At 44.0% G+C, this 27,664-nt stretch overlaps 1 protein-coding gene across 5 annotated transcripts in view; it reads left to right on the forward strand.

The window, feature by feature from the left end:
• LOC116943585 (glycine receptor subunit alpha-2-like) overlaps positions 1-26,248 on the forward strand; it is a 53,327-nt gene extending 27,079 nt beyond the window's left edge. For 3 of the 5 annotated variants that reach the window (XM_032956546.2, XM_032956547.2, XM_032956548.2), the window contains 8 exons: positions 2,654-2,721; positions 6,587-6,810; positions 8,047-8,129; positions 8,548-8,685; positions 13,530-13,744; positions 17,191-17,337; positions 18,624-18,752; positions 20,854-26,248. In XM_032956546.2, the coding sequence (XP_032812437.1) occupies positions 2,654-2,721; positions 6,587-6,810; positions 8,047-8,129; positions 8,548-8,685; positions 13,530-13,744; positions 17,191-17,337; positions 18,624-18,752; positions 20,854-21,126 (1,277 nt within the window). In that variant the 3' untranslated portion in view covers positions 21,127-26,248. Of the gene's footprint in view, positions 1-197; positions 311-2,653; positions 2,722-6,586; positions 6,811-8,046; positions 8,130-8,547; positions 8,686-13,529; positions 13,745-17,190; positions 17,338-18,623; positions 18,753-20,853 lie in introns of all 5 variants that reach the window. The other 2 variants (XM_032956550.2, XM_032956549.2) reach the window with 2 other exon arrangements.
• Positions 26,249-27,664: the final 1,416 nt, after the last annotated feature.

Genomic DNA, 27,664 nt, shown 5'->3' on the forward strand with positions numbered 1-27,664 from the left:
CATTACCTTGTGTTTCTTATTTCCTTAATAGAAAAGATTGTGGTGGTGATGGTGTTTAAGACTATTCTGTCTCGTTGAAGTCAACATGGAATACGCGCTTCGGACAGTGGGAATTGGAAGCGTGTCTGTGTACTTTGTCTGCCACTGATTTCACAGGTTCACAATGCCGTTCTGTGCTGTCCCCTTTCTCATTATAGCGTCCATTTGCGTGCCGAGTGTTCCACGTGTCTGCCATCCAGAGTGTCCGCTGCATGTTTATCCATGGCCAGACGCTGACCGCCGTGAAGAACGGTACATTTCATTCCACGCGGTGAGACACAAAGCGTTTAATCGGAGTCTGCTCGTGGACATCCCACCCTGTGTACACTCCTGACTCAACGTGTTTCCTCGTTTTTCTTTACACGGAATGCCTTCCCTTTCTGCTTTGCGTGTCCAATTCTTCAAAATAATTCACACGGTCGTTTGTTAATTTCCCTCCTTGTTTGGAAGTATTCAATTGTATTCATCAACTCACGCCAGTCGATCGATGAGCGCGGAGGAAGCCAAGACCGCATCGGATATCACCTGCCACTGGTGTTAGTCGTGGCTTGGAATTGAACTCAGGTCTCCAGGTTCGTGGAGCAGTGTGCTAACCGCTGCCCCACTGCTCTTTTCCCCTTCGCCAACCTGCACTGTGTGGTGAAACACGGTCAGAACATCCAATTTGACCGACACAAGAAGGCATGGCCTTCATCTAGCAGCGGATTGACAAAAAGGCTGTAAAATTATATGCTGCTATTATGTTATTACATTATTTAGCTTACAACTCCAGATGATTTCCAAAGTTGCTACATTTTTAAAATACGTGTTTTATCGGCGACTGAATTTGAAAAGAAATTATTCACAGTTTGCCTTTGTTACATAATTCAAATGTACATATATATTTTTTATTCACCTTCAAATCGGGCAACTTGGTGGTGAGGGATGTTTCTCCGGGTCCTCCGGTTTTTCCCTCCACATTTATAATCAACACGCGTTTAGAGTATTTGGCTGCTTATACATTTCCACGTGATAAGCCACTTGGTTGAGTTGCTGTTATTATTATTTGTGATAACCAGGTTTGCTTCTGAAAAAGAGCGATACAGCTCAGTGAGCCTTACCTGGTAAAATAGCAAAATCATTGTTTAGAATATTCTTGGTTCTTTCGGTAAAGTTACGCAGAAGGGAAACCATAAAATAATAAAAATATAAAACAATAAAATTCTCACGACGTTTCGACTGCAACACAAGCAATCATCATTCAGGTGTGAAAACCACAACAAGAAATTTTGAAAAAAGTGGCGGGTTTTTTTTAACGTTAGCACCACGGAGAGAGTTTGTTCAGATGGACGAGTCCATCTATGTTCGGAAAAGAGGAGGGGGGAGACTAAAAAATGGTCAAATCTCTATCCGTGGTGCTAACGTTAAAAATAACTGCCACTTTTTTCAAATGTTCTTGTTAAGGTTTTCACACCTGATGATGATTGCTTGTGTTGCAGTCCAAACGTCGTGATAATTGTATTTTTTTATATTTTTATTATTTTATTGTTTCCCTTCTACGTGACTTTACCGAAAGAACCAAGAATATGAATCCCTGCAGTCACGAAAGCTTTAAATCAAAATTGTTTAGTATAGTTTAATTCCTTCAGGCAATAAACAACTTGGATATGCTATCTTTACTCCTGAACCCACTGCCCTCTCTCTTCCTCCTGCATAAATGCAAACGGGTATTTATTCAAAACGCTAGAGCTGATAAAGAACGCCCATATTTCATGAAGGGACAGATGCAGACAGAAATCTGGAACCTGGTTGGACTGTTCCCTCCTTTTTGCCGCCACTTTAAATTAATGTCTGGCTCATTCCAGCAACAGATGGGGAAACCTACCATTTGGTTTGCAAGCCATGTCTGTGGCGCGAATCTATCTGCGGATTTTTTTGGAAATCATAACAACTCGAAAAATTTCCGTTCTAGATATCTGCCCTTGTCATGCCGACAACAGCACGGCTGTTAAAACTGTGACGGCATTGCACCAACGTGTGTTTTTTTTAAGCAATTGCCTGTGACAGTCAAAAGCCTTCAAACAAATTCAGGTGCCGTGTATTTCCCTTTAGTTTTCACGGTGTGATTTTCAATTAATTCCAACCACAGGATATTCAACAGCGACAGCAATTTGAATTGATACATGTTGGATTTTTTCTTTATTTCTACAATCAAATGGACGAACGCAAGCTCGTGTTCAGGCACGAGTTTTGCAACGGCATCGGCACCTACCGCATTTTCCCTTCTCATTGCACTTTGCAGGAAACTCTGTAAGTGTCACTTGCAAAAATTTTTTTTTTGCATCAACAGTTTTTGGATCCATCACTGAAACTACCATGGTAAGTTCAGGCTTGTCGCGTGAAAATGAAAAAAGCTTTGACGGAGACCAGTCGGAGAGGCATTTACGCAGGGAATACAGAGCTCTGCCGTGTCGGCGGACAGGATGCAAAGTATCGAGGAGATGAGCAGAGACGAGTGGATTTGTTAATTTTCCAGGGAGCAGTCTCCGCCGCCTCGAATGCCTTTTCCTGCTGGCCTCCGTGTGTCTGAGACATGCATTAACAATGAAAATCCTGTCTATTGTCTCAATTGCAGGTTATCCAGTTAATGTTACCTGCAACATATTTATCAACAGTTTTGGCTCAATAGCAGAGACTACAATGGTGAGTGACACGAACATTGAAACCATCGTTTTACAGATTAATTTACCCATCGTCAAAATCTGAAAATCTTTTCGAACATCGTCCCAATAATTTTTTTTTAGCCACGCATGAAAACACATTTTTTCAAGAGCCCTTATACTTCTGATAATATACATAACTGACTCATCATCACGTTTGCTTGCCTTGCTTTAGGCCTTCGCATGCAAGGAAATCATCGTAATTATACAAATGATCTTGGAAGGCCTGTGTGGAGCATGGGTTTTAGTGTATTGCATTCGTAAATTAAATATAACAATTTTGATTTAAAGCTTTCGTGACTGCAGGGATTCATATTCTTGGTTCTTTCGGTAAAGTCACGTAGATAGAAAAAGAATAATAAAATTAAAGTGAAAAAAATCTAATGTAGACTGTAGCCTGGTTCTTAATTGGAGTAAGTGTACTGGTAGTCTATAATGTAGACTGTAGCAATTGCTTATTAAGCTGGGTGAGTTTACTTGCAGTCTATAATGTAGACTGTAGCCTGGTTCTTAAACTCGGTGAGCGTACTGGCAATCTATAATGTAGACTGTAGCCTGGTTCTTATCCTCGGTGAGTGTACTGGCAGTCTATAATGTAGACTGTAGCCTGGTTATTAACCTGAGTGAGCGTCTACATCATAGACTTCCAATACGCTCACCAGCTTAAAAACCAGGCTACAGTCTACATTATAGACTGCTAGTACACTCATCGAGGTTAAAAACCAGGCTACAGTCTACATTAGTGTTTTATTTTAATTGATTTTTTATTTTCACTCACATTAATTGTATTATTTTTCTATCTACGTGACTGTACCGAAAGAACCAAAGAATATTACATGTTTTGTTATAATGACATATGACACTGCAAGCGCAATTAATTGGCATTTTTGTTTGACTTATGACATTGATGAAATTTTAATTGCAAATCATCAGCAATTACCTGGCTCCCAAATTATTAAATGCCTCGCTTTAAAAAAAAAGTTTATTTTCATTTTAATTATCCAATGGTTGAAGCTCCATGTCATTTGTGGGCAACAAGACATAATTCTTCCCATCCAGATTCATGAAAATATAAAGGTTGTTCTCAATGGAGAGGGAGATTGTGCTTTGCTTGCTTGTCATTCTAACGCACTGCGGTGCAGCCATTACACTTCGTGATGTATGTAACAGTGTTCTTCACTAATTTTCAGAGGGGAGCCACTTTCGCCGATAAGACGACATCGGCGTGAGGGCCGCCACACCATTTGAAACCATTGGGGGGTGGGTTTGACAACACGATGATGATGATGGGGGGGGGTGGGGGGTGTTGTTTCACATTCGTGTATTGTTGGGGGGCCTTACGTCAGGGGCCGCACTGAAGGCCACCAGGGGCTGCCAGTGGCTCGCGGGCCTTGCAGTGAAGAACTCTGTGATAGACGCCGTGCAATATGCATTCTACAGGGTGTCCATGAGGGTATCAAACATTGTTAAACGCTTTTAATTCGAGAGCAGTTGGAGCAATAAACTATAGATATGTGTACATATACACACACACTTGGAAGAATAAAGAGTTTATCGTATGACCCTCATCCCCCTAAGCCCCCGTTAGTTCACAATGGTGTTGACGACACATATTCTATTGAGATTTAGCGTGCCCCGTGACTTCCAGCATCTTCGGTGTAATTGCTTGAATGCTTTTGTAATGTGCCATATTGTAAGATGATCTGTAAAATTAAGATGCACCCCAAACTAATACGATTATGACAAAGACCCCCCGTATAGCCTTAACAGACTGCTGTGGCAAGTGCTGTTAGCGAGTACCTATGAAGGCCGGCACGGCACACAGCGGAGTGGGTGGCCAGCACCACGCCCCCTTTGTTTCCCCAGTGATGGTGTATAACACCACCACCACCACGTACTCATTTAAGGCTGAGTCAAGCTAGGGAAGGCCCAGGACCCGGTTCAGATATTTCCCACTGTTATCGGTCGTGAGCGAGAATCAAACTCGGGTCACCGAATTTCCAAGTGCAGTGCATTAACCAGTGCGCCACTGCTCCCCAAAGAGGTTATATAAGAAAATAATAGGGTTTTCCCCTTTTTTTCTGGCAACAAACTGAAAACTTTTTACAAGGATTCATGTCTGCATTAACCACAATACCTGCAGTCAAAATGCAAACACAAAACATACTATGATAATATATGTGGCATTGTCCTCGAAACTGATTGGTCCACACCAAGGGACGGCTTTCTTTTGAGACTCGACCCAATTGGTGCTCGACCAGATGACGCCAAAAGGCGTACAGCTAAAAGACAATGCACTATCAAAGTAATGAGGGCTCGGGGTGAGCATCTACATCATTAGACCTCCTTTGCCAGTACCAAAATATAAGGTTATACAAATCTCGTCTGAGGCACACTCTTCCTACCGGATTCTAAAATGCCTCTCCATCTCTTGTTGTAAAGTATAAGGGAAAGTGTGTCTTATAATCAGGAGAATATCATATAATGCTGCTGACGATAACTCGAGATTTTGTCTTAAAACAATTTAAGTACATAAGGAATACATTGCAAACATTTACATAGTGAAGTTGAAACTGATCATTATAATTATTTAATAATTAATGATATCTTCATTATGTATACCCTGTATATAATTTGCTATTCCCCAACCCTTTGCTTTGGCTTTGTGTTTGAATGTCATTCAAGCATTTTCCCATAACCTCCCTGCCACCTCACCATCAAAGGCAGTGAACACTTACATCTTTTATTTTATCCAAACACAGCTCACAAGCATGCCTTTTGTAATTCACGTCTCGACATCATTGGGGCTTTTAATATATTTGACCGATTAATGAATCATGGTGAAGGCATTAGATGCTCGTGTATTGGTTTTGGCGAGACGGTCGTGGTAAGGCTCGCAATTCATGTCACGGTTGTTCAATAGCGAGTCTTGAACCGTTTCTGAAATATTGGTCTCGCAAGTGGAATCAAATCAGCGGTGGGTTAAACAGGCAACTTCATGCATATTACTTGGCACAACACAATGCCATGCTTTCCTTCTGTCAGTCAATATTTGCACTTAATTGATATTAGAGGGGGGAGGCGCAACACGTGCTTTATTCTGAGACGTCACAATACCGTTGTGTATTTATTGTATTGCAGCGCAGAGTGAATTTTAAATGCGATTTGTATTTGGTAGCAACTGCAGACGTGCATCCACAGAGTGTAAACAAGGCAATGAGCCATCAGCCATTTGGGCAGATAATGGTTTTAAATTTGTATGGAAAATGCCCAGAGAAGTGCCACTGCAGGCCTCGGGCACTTGACAAAAACAATAACAAGACCGCCAGGCAAGCCTCACACTGAAGTGGACAGATTTTTTTTTTTGGTTTAAGAATGTTCGTGCTAAATTGGGATATTTGGCTGATTCCGTTAATCATTGTTTTCGCTGCAAGTGGGAGGAATTCAGAGAACCTGAAGACAATCCGTGCACAACAAGGGGGATGCCACTCAACACTGACAGCTATTGGCCACCTTGCAGATCCATGCCTACGACACCTGGCATGGCCTGGTGAACACCCATCCGAGTATTCACCAGGCTCATCACAGCTTAGCTTCAGAGATTGAATGGTAATGGGCACATCCAGATTCGTTTTACTGCAGGCAATATAAAATTGCAAAGCATCCCCAGAACACACAGAGGTGGCCCCTAATTGTAGACCGCCCACTGCTTCCCCATCACCCTCACCGATATTTAACAGCTCTCAAATGTGCACGGGGACATTAGCACATACGCCAGGCCAGTGGTGCACGCAGGGCTGTAATGACTTCTCACCCACGGTCTCTCGGTGTTCCCCTTCTGCGCGCAGGACTACCGGGTCAACATTTTCCTGCGACAGCAGTGGAATGACCCTCGACTGGCATATAGCGAGTACCCCGACGACTCCCTGGACCTCGACCCCTCCATGCTTGACTCCATCTGGAAGCCCGATCTGTTTTTTGCCAACGAGAAGGGGGCGAACTTTCACGAGGTCACCACTGACAATAAGCTGCTGCGAATATTTAAGGATGGAAACGTCCTCTACAGCATAAGGCAAGTTTGCCCGTCGTAGCGACACGGCGATTCAACCCTCGAGGTGTCAAACGCTTACCGATTCACCCACGTAGCTTTTTTGCTTAATTCTATTTGCTAGGTACAGACTCGCTTCTGCGGCCGTCTTGGAAAGCCACTGGAGCTATGCACTTTTAAATCATCATCCAGATTCAAAACTCATTTCTTTAGAACTGATTCTTGTGTTTAGTTTGTTGTCCTTCCCCCCCGCACCTCTGATTAGTGCGGTTGGCTGCACGCGGTGCAAAATAAGTTCAACATACATACATACTGAGTTAACACAGTTGGCTTTATGTATGGTGATGAAAGACGTTCAACATGCATATATAGATACATGTACATTTGTAGGGTGGTGCCGGTGGCACAGTGGTTAGCACACTGCACCAACAAAGTAGTTACCCGAGTTGATTTCAAGTCACGGCTAACATCAGTGTCGAGTGATATCTGAACTGCTACTGCCAGTTCCACCCTCCTCCCCCTCCTTCACCAACCTGCACAGTGAAGTATGATGAAACAAAACACGTGACTGACAAGGCATTGATAAACTTTCGTTCGTTGGTGGATTTGGAATATCTGGAATTTATTATTATTATTCTATAACTGTTGTATATGGGAATTAACAAAAAAAATTGTGATAGACCAGTGAGTGATGCCATGCCGAGATGAACGGCCTCTATTTTTAATCAATGTGAATAATTCACTTATAACCAGACGGGAAGATAATTGCTCCTCTGAACGTGACACTAATTGGTGGAATAACGACTACGCACGTTTCTTCTTCTGACATCGCAATGGATGCGATGCCACCAGTAGTGCATCTTTCCACAGAAGTCTTTAGCGGTGAAGTCTGAAAACTCTTGTGAGCTACTTCCCGAAATGAAAGTGGGGATAACAATACGCGTGGCTCGGTGACACACCGCACCAGCCGCTATGCCCCGTGGGGTCCAGCGCTCGACACGGGGACTGCGATGAATTTAAGTAACGAACAGCCCCGTGGCGTGCGAAGCAAAGGAGCGACAACATCGCTCCGAGATTTGCGCGAGCGGAGGTGACATCGTAAAAAACAAACGAAGTAAAAAAAAGAGATGACGGCAATGACTAAAGTTGATTCCACGCTCTCGACATGAGCACGAGACGGCTGCGTTTGTGCTGCCGGGCGGCCGCGTCACTCATTAATCGTCGCCGCGTCGATTTTTCCACTTCGACCCACCGTTGCAGACTGACGCTAACGCTGTCTTGCCCGATGGACCTGAAGAATTTCCCAATGGACGTCCAAACGTGTGCAATGCAGCTGGAAAGCTGTAAGCATCGCAGTGACAAAACAAGCGAAACCAACAACAACCATAACAACAAACATAACAACCATAACAAGAAACTATAACAACATAACAACAACTATAACAACAAACTATAACAACACACACAACAACCATAACAAACTATAACAACAACCATAACAACAAACTATAACAACCATAACAACAACCATAACAACATACCATAACGACAAACATAACAAAATCAATAACAACAAACCATAACAACAAACATAAACAACAAACCATAACAATAAACACCGCTGCTTACCCTCTCCCCCCTTGCACAATTTTGGGTAGAGCAAGCGACTGTTGAGGATTGGTTATTTTGTAGGCATGCCATGTGCGTCGCATTTATAAAATCTGTATTCTGCCCGTGTTCACCCCCCCCCCCCCCCCACAGTTGGGTACACAATGAATGACCTCATTTTTGAGTGGAAGCAAGAGGGGGCAGTGCAGGTCGCCGAGGGGTTGACGCTTCCCCAGTTCGTGCTGAAAGACGAAAAAGATCTCGTCTACTGCACGAAGCACTACAACACAGGTAACTCTGTAACTGTTTTGCTTGTTTGTTTGTCTGTCTGCATCGGTGAAGCCTTCGATGGATCGGATGAGATTGCAGCCTTAACTAGCATCCGTACTCTCGTCGATGTTACTGCAACACGCTGGTTCTTACCCTGGGGTGCACGCGCCCCCTGGGAGTGCGAGATGCCCTTTCTGGGAGTGCGAGACATGGCCAGATTTTTTCAGAAGGTTAAATCATCGAAAACACGGTGAAACGCGGGCACGTAAGTACAACTACTTACGTATTTATTAACATTATTAATAAAAAAAACATTGAGATTGAAAACCAAAGGGGGGCAGACTGCAACAAATGGTTAAGAACCACTGCTGTGACACAAACGGTGTGCTTTGGTGGGCCTTCTCATTGGCTAAACTTGATTATCATGCCCCACAAAAGCTTTGATTTTTGTAACGCTTTCCAACTCAGAGTGTGTGCATGTACGTATTTCGGACATCTTTCGCACCGTACGCAGCCAACCACGCCAATCGGAGAAGGTTGATGCTTGAGTTATGTCCGCCTGTCCGTAAGAGGGCATCGCGACTATCGTGAAAATCATCCCAACATGTAAATACGTGGCGCTGCTCGGGACTTCTCGGACATCTGATGCGCGCACTACACTACTACTGTTATCACTGCGAAGGAAACACTTCCCAATGGCAACACACACGTTGGAAAGCGTTGCAGAATCGATGCACGAGCATGCATTTTCGTCTTTGTTTTGATGTGCACGTGACCATTGACGTCACGTTCAGCTGTGCGGTTTTTTTTGTTCCATGCTTGCTCAAGAGTCAGGATGAGCTATTGAGTTGAATGTCCATTGTAATCCTTGAGACGTCTGTAAGAATCGCTTCTGATATAACTGGCATGCGTAGAGTGCTGAGTGTCGTGCTATTTATTTCGTGTGTGATCCATTGAAGCAGCTTCGTTGAAATGCCACCGTTGTTATAATAATAATAATTCTTTGGGACTGTAATCAAAGCGCAGCGTAAATTATGCTTTTTTTATATATCAAAGAGTCTGTGACATCGTGTAATAGAGTAGGACTATCGCTGGGTCAATACAATGCCTCAAATGTGTACATTTGAAAAACACGGTTCCAGCACTAAATTGATCAAATACATTAACAAACATTCTCTGTGTGCGCGTGCGTGTTCTGATGTAACGTGCACTCACAACCGCAGCCCTGCACTGCGTTAGACAGGACTCTCTCTCCGAACTGCTGCTCGCAAATTAATAGCCATTGTTGTTATCAGCCTATAACCAAATCACCCAGAATGTTCCTGATTTTCGTCTGACCTCGGAAGTGCTTGGATGAGCGACCGCCATTCATAACAACTGCTATCGACTGCTGCAAGGATAGCAGCATCATCAATTGTTGTACTCTACTTATAGACCCCCTACACGCGTATATACTTCATGACTCGAGTTGGCAAAGGATGGCCCAATAACACCCACAACACGCACTGCGTGGGGAGGCCTCCATCCAGCGAGCGTATTGACAAGAGGGCCGCAAAATGTACGTGTTGCTTGTAAACTCAATTTCGAGCAATTGTAGACCCATTGAAAAATGATAATGACGATAACGATATATCTCTCCTGTGCAAGGTATTCCAGGGACAAATGCAAGGATAATGATGGGTGTAAGGGCAAAACAATGTCGTGCGCGTGATCAGATGAGGCGATGCACATGCTTTTATATTTATACGGATGGCGATATCTTGTTCGTCGCTGTGTGCTGTTCTGGGGGGGGGGGGGGGGGGGGTGGCTGGTTTGTAACGTGATCTATTCCAAAAATGAAGACGTGCGTTCACAAAGCATTAAGATGACATCATCTGGTCGAGCACCAATTGGGTCGAGGCTCAAAAGAAAGCCGTCCCTTGGTGTGGACCAATCAATTTCAAGGACAATGATATATTATCATAGTATATTTTGATTTAAAGCTTTCGTAACTGCAGTAATTAATATTCTTAGCTCTTTCGGTAAAGTCACGTTGAAGTGAAACAATAAAATAATAAAATATATATAAAACAATAAAAATTCTCACGACGTTTCGACCATAACGTCATGATGACCGTTTGCGTTATGGTCGAAACGTCGTGAGAATTTTTATAGTATGTTTTTTGTTTGCATTTTGACTGCAGGTATTGTGGTTAATGCAGACATGAATCCTTGTAAAAAGGTTTCAGTTTTGTCAGAAAAAATGGAGAAAAACCCTATTATTACATTTTGGTACTGGCAAAGGAGGTCTAATGATGTAAATGTTGGTGGTGCCTTTACAAAGGGCACGGAGCAACGGAGGTTATTTTTTGAATTTATATTTTATTAAATTCGTTCTTTTTTTTTATTACGTACCATTCACATTCCGAGGGTGCGCTGCCCAATATGAAAAATGTCAATAGACTTTAGCATGAGAATTGCATTTATAATTGAATAGCTATTGAGCTATTCCATATATATGTGCGTGAAAACTATGAAGCCGATGAAAAATATATATCTGTCATTAAAGCATTTGACATTTTTATTATCATCATTTATTTTACCCACAACAACATGATAAAATATAGATATGCAGTGATATTGTCAGAGTAAATATGGAATTTGTATTGTCTTGTATTTTAATCAGCCTTGATTAGACCCCTCCTGCCTTACCTGGAACACTGTACACAATCGAATTAAAACCACTCTCATTAGAACACCATGCATTGTTCAAACGCGTAACTGTTGCATTAACAATGTAATCTTGAATATTCATCTGATACTAATTATCGCACGTGTACTTTCCTTCATTACGGGAGATGTTTATTAAACCCAATTCTGTGAATGTATCATCGTAAAAAATGTAAGGATTAACCTGAGTTACGTAAAATAAAGTCACGATTCTATTTCAACAAAAACATATTTTGATTTAAAGCTTTCGTGACTGCAGGGATTCATGTTCTTGGTTCTTTCGGTAAAGTCACGTAGAAGGGAAACAATAAAATAATACAATATAAAACAATTCAATTCTCACGACGTTTCGACTGCAATACAAGCAATCATCAGGTGGGGAAACCACAGCGAGAAAATTTGAAAAAAGTGGCGGTTTTTTTACGTTAGCACCACGGACAGCGATTTGGCAGTTATTCAGATGGACGAGTCCATCTATGTTCGGAAAAGAGGAGGGGGAAGACGAAAATAATGGATGCGGTCTGAAAGCCACCATAAGCGTGAACAATCAATTAAGACCCACCATCCATCCCAGAAGAATTCCCTCATCAAGACTCGTAGAGCCCAATGTATATCCGACCAGGAACACATAGCCAGTGAACTCAAGCACGTACACCAAGCTCTGAAGGCGAATGGTTACTCCGACTACACAATCCGCAAAGCCATCACTCCAACCATGAAGAAGGACCCTCTTGAGGAGCCATTCAAAACCATCACTTTACCCTACATTTCGGGGATCACAAAAAATATCTCCAAAATCTTGAATAAACACAAGATCCAGGTCCGATTCAACACATTACATAAAATCCGTGACCTGGTTCCATCTGTAAAAGATGTGATTCCGGACATAAAGTACCCTGGCGTCTACAAACTAAGTTGCCTCTGTGGTAGTAGTTACATTGTAGAAACCAAACGACATGTCTCGGACCGCATCCGTGAACACAAAGCAGACCTAAAAAACGGTAGGACCAACACCTCAGCCGTGGCAGATCACTGTTATAATTCAGTAGGCTCACATGACATTGACTTCTCCAAGACAGAGGTCATCTGCAAGCCATCTGGCTACCATGAGAGATTCGTTCATGAGGCTATCCACATATAGAAACACAGAGACAATTTCAACGGAGAAGATAGATTCTGGCTTAGCAATCATTGGAAGGATTTGATAAACCATTTCGGGTCTTAATTGATTGTTCACGCTTACGGTGGCTTTCAGACCGCATCCATTATTTTCGTTTCCCCCCTCCTCTTTTCCGAGCATAGATGGACTCGTCCATCTGAATAACTGCCAAATCGCTCTCCGTGGTGCTAACGTTAAAATAAAAACGCCACTTTTTCAAATGTTCTTGCTGTGGTTTTCACACCAGAAGATGATGACTGCTCGTGTTGCAGTCGAAACGTCGTGAGAATTGTATTTTTTATATTTGTATTATTTTATTGTTTCCCTTCTACGTGACTTTACCGAAAAAACATATTTCTTTGCTTTTTCAAGTATAATAATTTATTTAACGAGGTATGAGGCTCAAGCGATTTGTTACTAATTGAATTGAGGTGACGCGGTTGGTTACGTACGGCGCAAAAGAAGTTCAACATACATAACATGCCAAATATCGGCAATTTAAGCTCACGATGCGCAAGGGTGAACCTTTAACACCGCTAACATTTAATAGGATCTCAGCATGCAGTCAACTCTCAATAGTTCGGGGTAATTGGCGGGTGGGAGGGTTGGGCACCAGATGAAACAACAACAACAACAACACGGACAATTACAAAACCTAGGAAAATTTGGCAACGAAAAATGATCCATCTCGTCTACCAACACGGAACGGAAGGTGACGAGAGAACATCTACGTGCCCGTTGTTTCTCGAAGTAAAGAGTTCACTTGCCGACATTATGATGCCCCTGGGCACTGGGTCACGGACCCCTCGACAAGTGAGGAGCAGCTTTTAAACGGCACAAAGTTAATCCGCAAATCGGATAACTCGTGACAATAGAGCTTTACATGATAATCTCAATTGCCACCCGCGCTAAGTTGTTACGCTTATCGCTCGCTGCGGTTGAACGGAACCTCCCCCCTCCCCACCCCGCGCCTCCTCCCCACTCTGCTCGCCACCAGGCAAGTTCACGTGCATCGAGGTCAAGTTTCACCTGGAGCGACAGATGGGCTACTACCTCATCCAGATGTACATCCCCAGCCTGCTGATCGTCATCCTCTCCTGGGTCTCCTTCTGGATCAACATGGACGCGGCGCCGGCGCGCGTGGCGCTGGGCATCACCACGGTGCTCACCATGACCACACAGAGCTCGGGCTCCCGCGCCTCCCTGCCTAAAGTGAGAACGAGGGCCATCGCCCAAAACGTCGCCTATTTGATTAATTTACTTTTTGTTCCCTCTTGCGACGACGGATGCGCTGCGTGTTTTGCTCGACGCGCCGCCACCACTGCAGCTGCACGAGTTTTTGGCTCGGTGACGATGGCACCTCCCTTCGGGAACCTCGGCCTGAAATAACAACGTGGCCGATTTTAATAACGGAGAGAGGAACTCAAAATTGCCGGCTGTCTGTGATTGCTGCCAACGTCATTGCTGGTGTGTGCTGTACCAGCTTTACCAACTTGCTGTTCGGTAACAGCACTTGTCTCAGCAGCCTGCACAGAAGGAAAAAAAAACCTGTGATCCTTGTTTTTGTGTTGTTGTATCTCTGTGTGTGTTTGTGTATGTGGCAAATGTGCTTTCGTGATTTGATAATGCACTAGAATCCATCAATCAGATTTCATTCTGAGTTGTAAAATACCGGTGGCGTGCAATGTCCACAGTAAACTTGTTGAGCATGCAGAGAAACATACTTGGGTTGACAACGAGAGACAAGGCGAAAAAAGTGGATGGATTAGAGATCATATGCAGGTTAGATACATCACTTTGGGTAGGACACAGCACGAGAAGGGATCTTGACTGGTGGCCGAAACGAACGACAGTGGCAGCCAAAGGAGGGGACAAATCTGAGAGTACCATCACCGTGGCGATGGAGCGATGAAATCAGCTCCTGTGAAGGTCCTAGACGGATCGATTTTGCTTTGTAAAATCATGATATGGCAATGACTTTGGGACGCCTTCATCCATGGCTGATATACTTGTTAAGTCTCTCCACTTACGCAAATACTGTAAGTAATTAACAACATTGTGGAGAATACAAATAACATATATAAGCAATGTCTCCCACACATCTCCAATAGCACGTTGAAATATTTCTAACATCAGTCGCACAGCCTTCTGGGAGGGCATGGAGTATTGGCCTCAAGACAAGTTTACTCTGAAGCAGTTTTTTCACCAACTAGAATCTTACCGAGAGCAACAGACTTGCCTGAAACAATTCTGGTGAACTGTCGGTCTCATATCCAAGAACCCTTTTGATATGATATGGGTGATAGTTCGACACTCCCAGAAGGCCGTCTCGCTGATGGGTTGTTTAAGAAATGTATATTTGTTTATGCCAATGGACATGTGAAGAAGAAATAGTGTCCTTATTTATTTTATGTCTAAATATATACATAATGTTAATGAGTGTTTTGAACTAGGACGCATGTCGTTAAAAAAGATCGTCCTTTCTTATAAGATTGGAAGTTCATCAGGGTTTGTTTAAGCAACTCTGGCTGATCAGGCACTGCCAACGTCTGCTTGTCTCAGTAATTATCAGCTACAATTGGATTAGCTTGGTCTTAAAACAAGTAGCTGGGGTAGCGAGACAGGCAGCTGGCCCCTAATTGCTGTTGGCCATCACTGCCCCCACTACCTATTGTGTGTGGGGTGAATAGGCCATCAGCTAACACCGCTTGCCTCTCTGTGGCCTTGCCAAACCGACGAAGGAAGATGTTTATATTTTTATTTATTTATGGCCTAAAATGTAAAAGATGTCCTCCGATGAGATAAACCAATGTAGTTGTACTCGTGTAGGTGATAGGTCGCAAGAGATCGTGATGGCTTGGGGAGAGGCATTCATCCAACAGTGGATTGATCATGGCTGATGATGATTCATTGACATTTTAAACAATGAGGTGGCAAAAATTTACGTGGTGATGCTGCATTGGCAGTGTTGCATAAGCACAACTAACAAAACAAAACTATGACCAAACAACTGTTAATACTCTTAGTTACTAAATATTTCTGATGATTTAACGATTTGTATGATACTTAAAAGCTACCATTCGGTAACTATTCATATGACTATTTATATACTGGTCACCATAAAACATTTTTCAAATGTAATTCTCACCATGCCCACCAAAATATTCTGGCAAATCGCCTGACGATGCTGGATGTATTTACCAGCGAAACGTCATACTACTCAATTTGTAAATGTCGTGGATTTACTCTCCAACACACCGATGGGCTGAAGTCGTAACTATTTGGCACGTTTTGTGTACGTGACAAACCTTACTGGCTGTGCCGGGTGGTGGAGGGTGACGACACATTTATACTTACGCGATCTAGCCCAAAAATCTTATTTATGAATAATATTTGTCTCGAAAGCCGACGTGTTAAACTCATCATTATCCACTCTAGTTCTCTGCCCTCTGTTTATGTGCTATGAGGAAGGGCCATTGCCTGAAACGTCGCCGATCAAATAGATGTTTTCTTGAGCTGCGAGTGTTGCTGACGAGTGTGTTTTACTATTGTCAACGAATTGACTTCGAGTAACGTGACAAGAGCGCACTGTAAGGGAGTACATTAAAATACCGAATTTGATTTTCTGACGCACCGAGCGGAGGATCAAACGTGACGTTTCTCGTGTTAAGATCAATGTGAACGATTAGGAGCGTGTTTTGAACACTGTGTATCTAAGAGTAAGGCAGAGAAGTCTTTTATGCAACGATGTGCGGATTTAGTTACGCTCCTATGAATATTCCCGTATGACTGTGAGAGCAACAGAGTGGTCCTGAACCCCATAATCAAACGCAAATTGTGCCCCAATCGCAGACGGAGTTTCAATCCCACTCCGCGCTGAAGCTCCTTTGTAAAACTCTGCATCAGATTGCAATTCGTAATGGCATGGGAGAAAATAAATGACAGGGTTTGGTAAAGGTGTGTGAAGTTCTACAGTAATTTTGCTTTTGATTGCAAGTTCCTGTACTCCTCAGATTATATGATGCAACTCTTTCGACCATTTTAAAAGCAAAAGTTAGGCACGTGTCTCACAATCCGCGACCAGATATGTGTAATTTTATTGACACTGGGCACACGTCTGTCGTTGGGGTGCGCGTTAAATTCTGCAGCATCTTATGATCTGCAAACTATGAAAGTTTACGCGCCGCATGAGTCTCAGCCTGTAGCTCCATTGTGCCCTGTAGTACCGATCGCAGGCCCCCATTTTGGAATACCTCCAATAACAATAAATTGATGTCAGAATTGCATGCACACACAACAACAACAACCACAACAACTGCAATTTCACATTCAGGTGGTCAAGCTGGATAACCGTGTGTCAGGGGCAGCGGAGTGCGTCGCTGCGACGTCTCCTTCGTATTCGCGGATCGGGCATTGAGTAAGATGTCGTACGCTCTGGTGTGGATGATCGCAGGTGCACAACGGAGGGAGAGAGTTTTTTTTAAAAAAATTCTCCTTTTGTGCATCAGGTATCCGCACCCGCCCCGGTTACGCGCGCACGCGATTTGGCTCATAGCTCAGCACGCCAACAGCCGCGCGCCACCGCGACCGATACCGCCGCGCCAAATGACAACGCCCCGCTCGACGATGGGCCCCCCCTCGCGCCTCTTCCTCCGCAGGTGTCCTACGTGAAGGCCATTGACATCTGGATGGCCGTGTGCCTCCTCTTCGTGTTCGCCGCCCTGCTCGAGTACGCCGCCGTCAATTTCGTGTCGCGCCAGCACAAGGAGCTGCTCCGCATCCGCCGCCGCCGGCAGAGAAATCAGGTGGGTGGAGAAAAGGAAGAGGGGGAAAAAAAATCGACAAACGCCGCCGCGATCCCGATCAGCGTCATTAGGCAGCATCGTTGCTGCTGTCCCGTTGAAGGCGTTTGTTGGGGCCGTGGAGCTAAGGGCTTCCCGGGTTACCCCCCTCCCCCCAGCGTGATGTTTTATCCCCTTGACTGTGACTCTCATCCGCAGTGATTTGTGAGCAGAGGAGGGCGGTGTGTGTGTGGATACCGCTCTCTCTATGGATATTTGGAAACACAACACCCTTCGTGTTGTCACTGATGACCTCCACAGTCATCTTCATCCCTATCAGTGCCAGTCATGCTTAATCCACTTCGTTTGATTCGAAGATGCTGTGTTTAAATACGCCACCCCCATTACCTTATCACTTGGGACATTTGTAAATGATTACGAGAATGATTACGTTAATTATTTTGTCAGATTGACCTAACCTCATTTAAAATGGTAATTATTTGGATTATCAGCTGTTTTTTTTCTGCTTATTTTAAAACACCCGATAGGACATCGCGTAAAAAAACGGTGATTCAACTCTGTCACTGGACACACAGCAGTCTTTCGGCTATCAAAATAATGCATTGCCATCACGGAAGTAAATATAATTGTAACATTTGGACGCGTTCACTCGTCGTCGGGCTCATTCCTGCTTTACATAAACAAACAGAAATTGTGCTGAGCACGATTCCAAAAAGGTGCGCAAAGAGCCAGACCACCCTCCGTCTCCTCCCAGTGTAAGGTGATGCTATTTCGCGTACGACTGTTGTCTGTGCTGTCTCTGCGCGTGTGTCCGTGCGTGCGTCCTGTGCGTGTTTGTGTGTGTTTGTGTGTGTGTGTGTTTGTGTGTGTGTTTGTGTGTGTGTGTGCCTCCTGTGCGGGAAGTGTAGCGGTTGGCACGCCGGTTCGATATCCGTTCACGGTCAACACGAGTGACGAATATATGAACTGGTCCTGGGCCTCCCCTGGGTCGACTCAGCCTTAAACGAGATAATATGGTGCAATGTGTACACATCAGGGCTGGGAAGACAAAGGTGGTGCTGGCCACCCACCCCCTCGTGTGCTGTGCCGGCCTTCATAGGTGCTCGCTAACAGCACTTGCCCCAACAGTCTGTTAAGGCTACACGAGGCGGGGATCTTTGTCTTTGTGACGTTTCTGTGCGCGTGTGTGTGTGTTTGCCATCTCTTTAACATTCATGCCCTCTCCTCCCCGCCCCGACACGCCACGCACACAACGGACTCCCGCAACGACCGGCCGGGTGGCCAATCAGCCCGAGCAGGGACTGCTTGTTCAGAATGAGGGCTTAGACGCCGTCCGTCGAGTCAACGGCTTAAGGAGAAGCGATCCCTCTTATGGGACTTCGGTTCAAATCTACCAGTCGGGCACACGGGTGAAAAAGGTGCCTTCCGACATTGCTTTTTTTCCCCTCTCTCGCGCGGTTTAATTGGTTATACGTGGACGGATTAATAGTGGCGTTTCAAAAACGCCCCCTGCTTGTTTAAACTGTTGCCCGTTTCATTACTGCAAAGGGCACGCCGATTTCCTTTGCAAGAATGAAACGTATCTTTTCTGTCCCTGTTTTTTTTTGTGTGAATGTTTACCCCAACACAAGTCTGCTCTTTTTGTTGAAATGATCCTGCGATGTATCTGGGTGGTGCGCTGGTGCAGCGGTTAGCAAGCGGCTGTATTGAACCTCGTGACCCCTGAATGCATTTCCTGGCCATGGCTAACATCAGTGGCGAGCGACATCTGAAATACCACTTTTAAAATTTTCACTGACCATCATGGTGAAGCATGGTTAAGCAACCCCCATGATCGACACAACATGGGGGAGGCTTTCATCCAGCAGTGGATTGACAAAGGGCTGCGATTTGAAATAATATCAATTTGCAACATATTTACATATTTTATAAATAGCAGTGTCCCCATATTCAACATGTTGGGTGGTGCTCATCTCTGTTTAGTCGTCCTTAGCCATTGGTGGAAAATCCACATTCCCATGGCGGAGAATGGTCTATCCCTTAGAGAATGGTACACGATGTATCCAGCATCAAAGGATTGACGGGATGAGCCGATCCCCCACAGGGAGTTGAACCTACGTCGTTCTCGTTGTGAGTCGGGCGCTCTGCCACAGAACTGTTTTTTCTGGAAAGCCGTTAACCGGACCGTTATAATCAGAGCGGGCCGAGACGCCTGCATGCGATGCCGTGACACAGATTGTCCGTATCTACCCCCCTGTTCCCTTACCGCTCACCCATCCTCCTCCTGCACAACTGAACCTTGTCAGCGTCCGGTTGACCCAGGCAGTCATTCGCGTTGCGGTGGCCCACGCCACGCCTCTTCGCTGAACGCCTCTTGGCAAACGCCCAGCACAGAATGCTCTTCCCCCCCCCGCAATTACCCCCCCGTTGGCTCGTGCAGTGTTTGGCGTTCCCCGCACCGTTCCTGCGCCGTGCGAATGCGCCACGCCGGCTCACTGTGTGCATGCGACGCGGGCGGGAGATTCTGCAGGGGGTGGGGTGGGGGATGTGCCCTGTGTCTGCGTGCTGTGGGTACAAGGGAAGGAGTGTAATTGAGACTGCCTCGAACGGTGGGCTTATTGTTTACGATTAGCCTAGCGTTCAATGTGAAAATGTTGTTACGTAGAAGGCACGAGTTGTGGCTGATGATGATGATGATGATTTATATTGTCAATTCGCAAGCCCCTTTTGTTTTCGTACATTATCTTCTGCCACTCTCTGCCAGGCCTGATACGTACCTAGTACGTGGTCTGGCCTCAGTGTTTAACAGCGGTAACAACGGCTGAGTAATAACACATCCTCGGGTGTTATATATCTAATGAAATTCATTGTCATGCATTGTTCAAGAGACTTGCACCATTGTACATTTCTCCGAGTTGCGATCAGCTGACAGATGCAAAGAGGGTCTTTGATTTAAGCCATTAACTCAAAACTGCTTAGAAATATTGCAATGATAAATTTATTTACGCGGTTATTTTTTGCATCTGGCATTCTATGGACACCTTTCTCTCCTTAACCTCAAGCTTGAGCCACCAAATTCGATAAGATCTAAACTCAAAAAGTTGTTTCCAGATCACACTCGCTTTTTATAATGAAACACGTGGGTTGACTCCTTCGCCCCAGATAAATGCTTTTATTTTGTAAGAGAGTGGAAGGCAACGAAAGGGCTTTAAGTTAATTTCAAAGTCACACCCGCCGACCAAACGTTAGGATTAGTTTAAGCCCCAAGCAAACAATGTCATATGCGGTAAGTGTCTGTGCATTTAATTTTAATATTCCCCTCTCTGGGAATATTCACGGTGCTCTTGTACAAACAACACATGCTCAAAATGTGATGGTAAGGAACGAATGTGGGGGTAAACGCTTTGGCTTTGACGCTACTGCGGGATCAGAACGGCCTAAAAATTGAAAAAAAAAAGCTTTACAGCAGTGTCAATGTTTTCGAGCGACAATAAACCCGCAAAACGTTTTCATTCCCAGGACGAGGATGGGCGCGAGAGGGGCTTCAATATGTACGGCATGGGGCAGTGTCTACAAGCCAAAGACAGCGTGTCAGTGAAGGGGGTGAACGCAACCAACGCAGCACCTGCACCAGCACCCACTCAGGATGCCATCAAGAAGAAGTTTGTGGACCGTGCCAAGCGCATAGACACAATCTCACGTGCCGCCTTCCCGCTCGCCTTCCTCATCTTCAACATCTTCTACTGGATCATCTACAAGGTCCTCCGTCACGAGGATATCCACAAACGGTAGAGCCGGTGAACCCGAGTGTGCAATCGCCAAACGAACAAAAAACAACGACAAAAAGTTTTAACTTCCCCCCCCCACCACCTCTCTCTTCCTCATAAGAACATCCCCACGCAAAGCTTCACACCAGGACCCAAGATTTTCTCGCTGGCAACTGCAAGTATCCTGCACTCCAGATTGACGTTTGGCAGAAAATGTTCACATGTGTCCTTCATAGCCCCTACCAACAAACGCACCCTAGGAAATACAGAGATGATGCTGATTGTAAGAGAGAGAAAAAAACCACACGGCCAACTCGTCATACTTTCTTACAAGAATCATACGAAAAGACTTCTATTTAAATTGATAGTTTTAATTTCAACACAAGTGGCTTCCAGTACCAGTGTATACGTGTCTGCTGCTGTTTTTGAGTATCTTATACAGCTTTTTAACCTTGTGAATGTCGAAGCAGTGTTTTTTTCAGAAATATTTCCAACATTCCAATTCCAGTTATTCGTGAGAAATAACACACATACAATGAACGGTAGTGGTGGGAATACAATCAACGTCAAAGTACAAAATGCTGAAACCTTCATTCCAACAACGAGATTACTGCAATAGTAACACTTTTGATTACTGTGCTAAAAGGTAGGGGTTTCGTAATCACATTTATAGTTCTATATTACGGTCAGTTTAACGATGATGACAATGATGAAAAAATATTATTACGGGACGTATTACTGTGCAAAAGTTAAGGGTACCGTTACAGTTCTGGGGGGGGGGGGGGGTGGGGTCCCTACTGCGGACAGCAGAGAAGTGGCACTAAAATCCAAGGGATAACTGGGTCCACGATGGTAGACACGGGCCAGGGATTACGATTGCGGTGGTGGGCCACATTTACAGCTCCCATTCGTTGTCGCATGATGGGTGGCTTGGCTTGCCGCATGCGGCCGGGCCGTGAAGTTACCAACGGTCACGCCAGGAGGCCGGCGATGGTAACAGAGGTTGTCACAGTGCGCTGCTGGTAATGCGTCTGATGCTATCTGAACAAAATCCCAGCGGCGTTGGCCTCTCCACCGGCGAATGAAATGAGCCTCGGGCTCAGGCAACTGCTATATGGTGATCTGTTACACAAGCCATTTTGAATGCAAAAAAAAATACCCACGCTATAACAAAATCTATTTATATAGCACGGTGTGTTGAAAGGCAACATTTTAAAAGGTTGAATAGTAAACAAAGGTTCTAAATTACATTTTTGTTATTCATATGCGATGTTTGGAACTTCCATTTTTTCCAAGTTCAACCTTTGAAAATGTGGTCTTGAAGTCCTTTTTTCCAGCTATTTAAATGGTATAACATTTTCTCCCTGTGCTGGTGTAGATATATGCCCCGTGTTTTGGGTAGTGTCCATTTTTATACACGCTTCACTTTTCTAGAATCAGCCGTAGCAGTCAGTCAGTCAGTCATCTCCATGTCCTTTGAACGCCAAACACGTACTTCAAATGGTGTTCCGATCCTGTACAGATTCGTGAATCCGCGTGGTGTGATAGATGGAAAACGTACGGTATCCTGCATTACTTTCCCGTCGTCTGTTTTTTTTTTCCCAAAGTCCAGCACTGGGTTGTGCACTGCGTTTACAGAACAGGAACACAACGGATGTTCCGGGCGACCGGCTCGGCGTCACGATATACGTGCGGTGGTCACAGCTTCATAAATCTCGAGCCCAGAAACTTCAGAGTGCGAACGGGAGCCTGGGAGTCTGCCGCCTCTAATATTTAAAGTGCCCCCCCCCCCCGAGAGCGCTTTCAGCGAAGTCCACCGATAACACTTTTACATGAGCCACAGTGTATAGAGCACAGTGATTGTACCATCGTAAATTTAATTTTAAATGTGAATGACGAAAAGCTTCGGTAGTTCCCCCCATCCCCACGCCGTGGCCACCGCAAGATAACCGAGTGGTCATTCATTCATTTCAAGGTTTCCAATGTGATGAAGAAAACGTTACGAAACCTCTCAAAATTGTAGTTTTCTTTGGCAGAGTCGATCAGCCAATAAAATAAAACTAATTGGTGGCCATTAAGACAACGGTCTCAAAGATTAAGCACAATTCGACAGAGTTTTTGTTTCTGCAACTTAAAGTTAGAATCAACGAAACTGGAACGGTCAGTTGTTTAAGAATAAAGCGTTATTTTAAATTATGTTAAACTTTTGAGCCCTGCGACTCGATACAATTAATGATATTAACAATTACAGGTATATGGTGATGAGGGGAGCGGGACAATGGATTATTTATTGTACATATGGCTACGTGGAAAATGTCAATGTTGGTAAATATTTTAATATAAGTACATTATGTGGGCCACGGGTTCCTGACCTGGAGTTCGCGACCTTAAAAATGAGGTCACGGGAGATCACGAGGGGCAGGGGGAATCAAGATTGCGCGCAGAATAAACTGGGAAGGGAATTGAAATGAGTAATTCGATTTCACGTTGATATGGAAAATGTAAGTGGTGGCTGGGTGACTCAGAGGGATAATGCGAGACTCGGCGTACTGGGCCAGCTCCAGTGCGACTTGGGGGTCCAGTCCCAAGGGAGGACTCGTACAATCATTATTGTTCCCTCTGTTCGACAGAGATTTTCTTCCCATGGTGTCAGTCCAGTCTCTGCTGGCCACATGCAAAACAAACAAAGAAACCCCAAACAATTCTAACATATTACAGGTTATCTTGTTAAGTTGTAATATATATTTTTTACCCAGGTAAGCACCGATCTTCTACCTTTTGCAATAGACACATGGGACCTGTCGGGGGGGGGGGGTATTTGAACTCTGGCCTTGCGACATGAGAAGCAAATGCTCATCCGGAGACAGTACAGCATCACACAAATCCTCCGTAGTCTACGTGAGTTTATATGAGCCCAATGCACAATGCTCAAGACGGTGGAGGCATTCAGTGGAGAAATGTGGCTAAAGTATGAAGCACGTTGAGCAAGGCTTGCCACCTCTGGGGTACAAAAAACCAGGATTTAAAATAGGAAAACATATCTCATAATGGGCAAATAATACGTGTTATATTGTTGTTATGCAACTGACGAAACAAGGACTTTTAACGTTCTCGATAGACTTACATATTTCCTATGACTGGCATTTCAACAAGAAGACGATCCTGGAAAACACTGGACAGGTGGCAACCCTACCTTGATTGGTAATCGAACTGGGCCACGATGACTTGCTAGTCCAGTGTGATGTATCATTTACACCACAGTGGCTTCTCGTGCTCTCTAAGCCGAGTGAATAAAAATGGTTTATTGATTCGGCATTAGGCGTCTTGTAATGCCGGTATCGGAGTGAACTGGCGAGCCGCTACTCATTGTAGTGACATGACCTCCTGTCCCGTGGTGAGTGGCACACGCTGTCAACAAATAACAATATGGTCTGGTGAATATACACATTATTCAGGAAAACATTTGTGGGGAAAATAATTGTCAAGAAATACACTGAGAGCCGAAAGCAACAGTTTTTTTTTACTGGTATCTGTACTCTTTGTTTAGTTGTACTTTGATGAGGTTTTATATTTGGTTTGTGCAATTTTTATTAGTTTTTTTTACGTCTTAATCATTCACTTTTTTACACGTACTTTTTTATTGAATGCACATTGCTTTGGGATGTCTTGATGTGAAAGAAACTTTAGAACACAGATTACTACCATTATCATTATTACACCTCACTATCAAAGAACAGAGCCTTCATTGGGAATCAGGGCCAATCGCGTAAAAACATTTTCAAGTATTTATTACACATTCCATCAAGCCGAGAGTCGTTGCCGATAAACATCTGGCAGTTCACCAGCAGTTGGTTGATGCAAGGTGACTGTTGAGGAGACACTGAATATCGACACTGGCTCAGAGTTTGCTTGTGTTGAACCAATTCTGCTGAAACTACAGAATGCTACATTGTGTTTGGTCCAACGGACAAAATGTCATACAGAGATAGAGACAAATATCACCCGTATAGCCTTTACAAACCGTGGGGGGCAAGTGCTGTAAGCGAGCACCTATGAAGGCCGGCAAGGCACACGAGGGGGGGGGGGGGGGTGTGTGGCCAACACTACGGCCGACCGCCTTTGTTTGCCTAGTGGCAATGTTTTTACACACCGCACCAGGTAAACTCAATTGAGGCTGAGTCGACCTAGGGGAGGCCCAGGACCGGTTCAGATACTCGTCGCTGGTGTTGGCCGTGAGCTGAACTCGGCTTGCCGGGTTCAAAGCGCAGCGCGCTAACCATTACGCCACTGCTCCCCACTTACGTACACGCACAAGTACAGACACATGCTGCAAATGGAAAGGCTATTTACAGTTAACGTGGCTAATCAACTTTCAAAGAGGACCGTATTAGTCCTGCGTAGGTGTTAACGGTTGTGCTGTTCGACTCTCTGGTATGTCGTCGGATTTTGCATACTGTGCATTGTTCGGCGCGATGTCCGACGTTTTGCTCCACGTGCTGGGAGCTTCTGCAGGAACTGAATTTGGTATGGCCAGAAAAAAAACACGCGTTAAAGAGGACTGTACTGTGATACATATATTAAAAAATACATTTGCTGTATTCATGAAATTGAATTACATGTTTTTTTTTGCCGAGACAGAGTGATTGAGAGGGGAGAAAATGAAAGCAGTTGTTAAAAAATATATATTTATTAAAAATGTAGCAGGCGAAATCTAAAAAAAAAATAGAATACTTTTAATGGAACAAAAATGGGGGTCGCGACTCAGGATGACTGGGAACTGCAAAGGCCACACGATAGCATGCATGTAATTTTCATGAATAAACCTGTGTATACTTTTGCAGCCTTTTAATTCATAGTTGCTTGTGGGGGAGGCTGAGGAGGAGATACAAAAATCAGGAGTCGAGAGCCAAAACGTAACTTTTTTTTCAGATGGAAACTCACGTGTAGGGTCATTGGCCATAAATGGATACTTTGTCCGAATTTAATTGAACTGTAATGAGATGTCATTATGAGTGGAATAATTAAATAAATTGATATATATCGAAAGATTTTAAATGCACTGTAAAATGCATCACTTACTGGAAGTGTATTGTATAGTGGTGATATGTTTTTTGCCGAAATTACAATAAAGAAAATTGTTGACTAGATTTTTTTCCATACCCTAACCCAGTGTGTGTATCGCCCCACTTCTGTATTTGTCCATGCGCACCCGTTTGGTCAGTCCACTGCTGGATGAGGTTCCTCCCGACGCCTGAGCACGTCGTGGGGGCGCCGTTTAACCATACTTCACCGTGTTTGTCAGCATGGGTCGGTGCAGGTGAGAATCACGTCAGTTGGAGCATAGTTGAGCACAACGAATGCATTGTGCGCGCTGCACTCTGCTGACAACGTAGCTCCCGCAGCGGTTACCAGCGCCTGTGTTATTCGTGGAGGTGGTAATGCACAGATCTGGAATTAACGTTCGTTAATCTGACAGATCACCTTCTATTTAAAAATGAAATCTGATGATTTATCAAAAAATCTGGCTGTCGGCTGAATAATGCTAGTTGTAATTACTGGTGGATCGTCATACTCGAATTGTAAATGTTCTGGGTTTACTCTCCAACACACCGATGTTGCTGCACTCGTACCGAATTGGCATGTTTTGTTTACGTGACAAACCTTACTAATTGGCTGTGTCGGGTTTAACGACACATTTATATTTACGCGATATACCCCCCCCCCCCCCCCCAAAAAACCTGTATTATGGATGATATTGGTCGCGAAAGCCGACGTGTTTAACAGATCAACTGCTGTGTGGAGTGGGCAGCAGAGTTCACACATTGTGATTAGTACAAACGTATTGATAGTGCTGTTCCCTCACAGCTTCAGCACAGACCTCATATATATAACTAGATGCCACACCACTTACACACCTGCCATTATTACCCGGTGCGAATTTGCAAAGGTCTTCAACAGATTTGCCGAATAAAATAAAATCTACGTGATTCTCTTTGTTTTGTTCTTACCAGATACCCATTCCTATATATGTAAAATATTATTCAACCATGATTTCTTTCACGGAGTCCATAGGGCTCTAGATTAATATGCAAAAAAAGTTATCTTAACGCATCTGTTGTTGGCACACGTGCACTCGAAACTCCCCCATGTAACGATTAGATGGTTGATAAAACAATTAATTATATGGGCTGATAGTACAATTAATTAGTTGGGTTGATAATACAAATAAGTAGATGGGTTGATAGTACAATTAATTATAGGGGCTGATAATGCAATTAATTAGTTGGGTTGATAACACAATTAATTATAGGGGCTGATAATACAATTAATTAGTTGGGATGATAATACAATTAATTATATGGGTTGATAATACAATTAATTAGTTGGGTTGATAACACAATTAATTATAGGGGCTGATAATACAATTAATTAGTTGGGTTGATAACACAATTAATTATAGGGGCTGATAATACAATTAATTAGTTGGGTTGATAATATAATGAATTATAGGGGCTGATAATACAATTAATTAGTTGGGTTGATAACACAATTAATTATAGGGG

The sequence above is a fragment of the Petromyzon marinus genome, chromosome 18 (genome assembly GCF_048934315.1).
Source record: "Petromyzon marinus isolate PM22_M1 ecotype Great Lakes invasive population chromosome 18, UKy_Petmar_22M1.pri1.0, whole genome shotgun sequence".
Taxonomy (NCBI): Eukaryota; Metazoa; Chordata; class Hyperoartia; order Petromyzontiformes; family Petromyzontidae; genus Petromyzon; species Petromyzon marinus.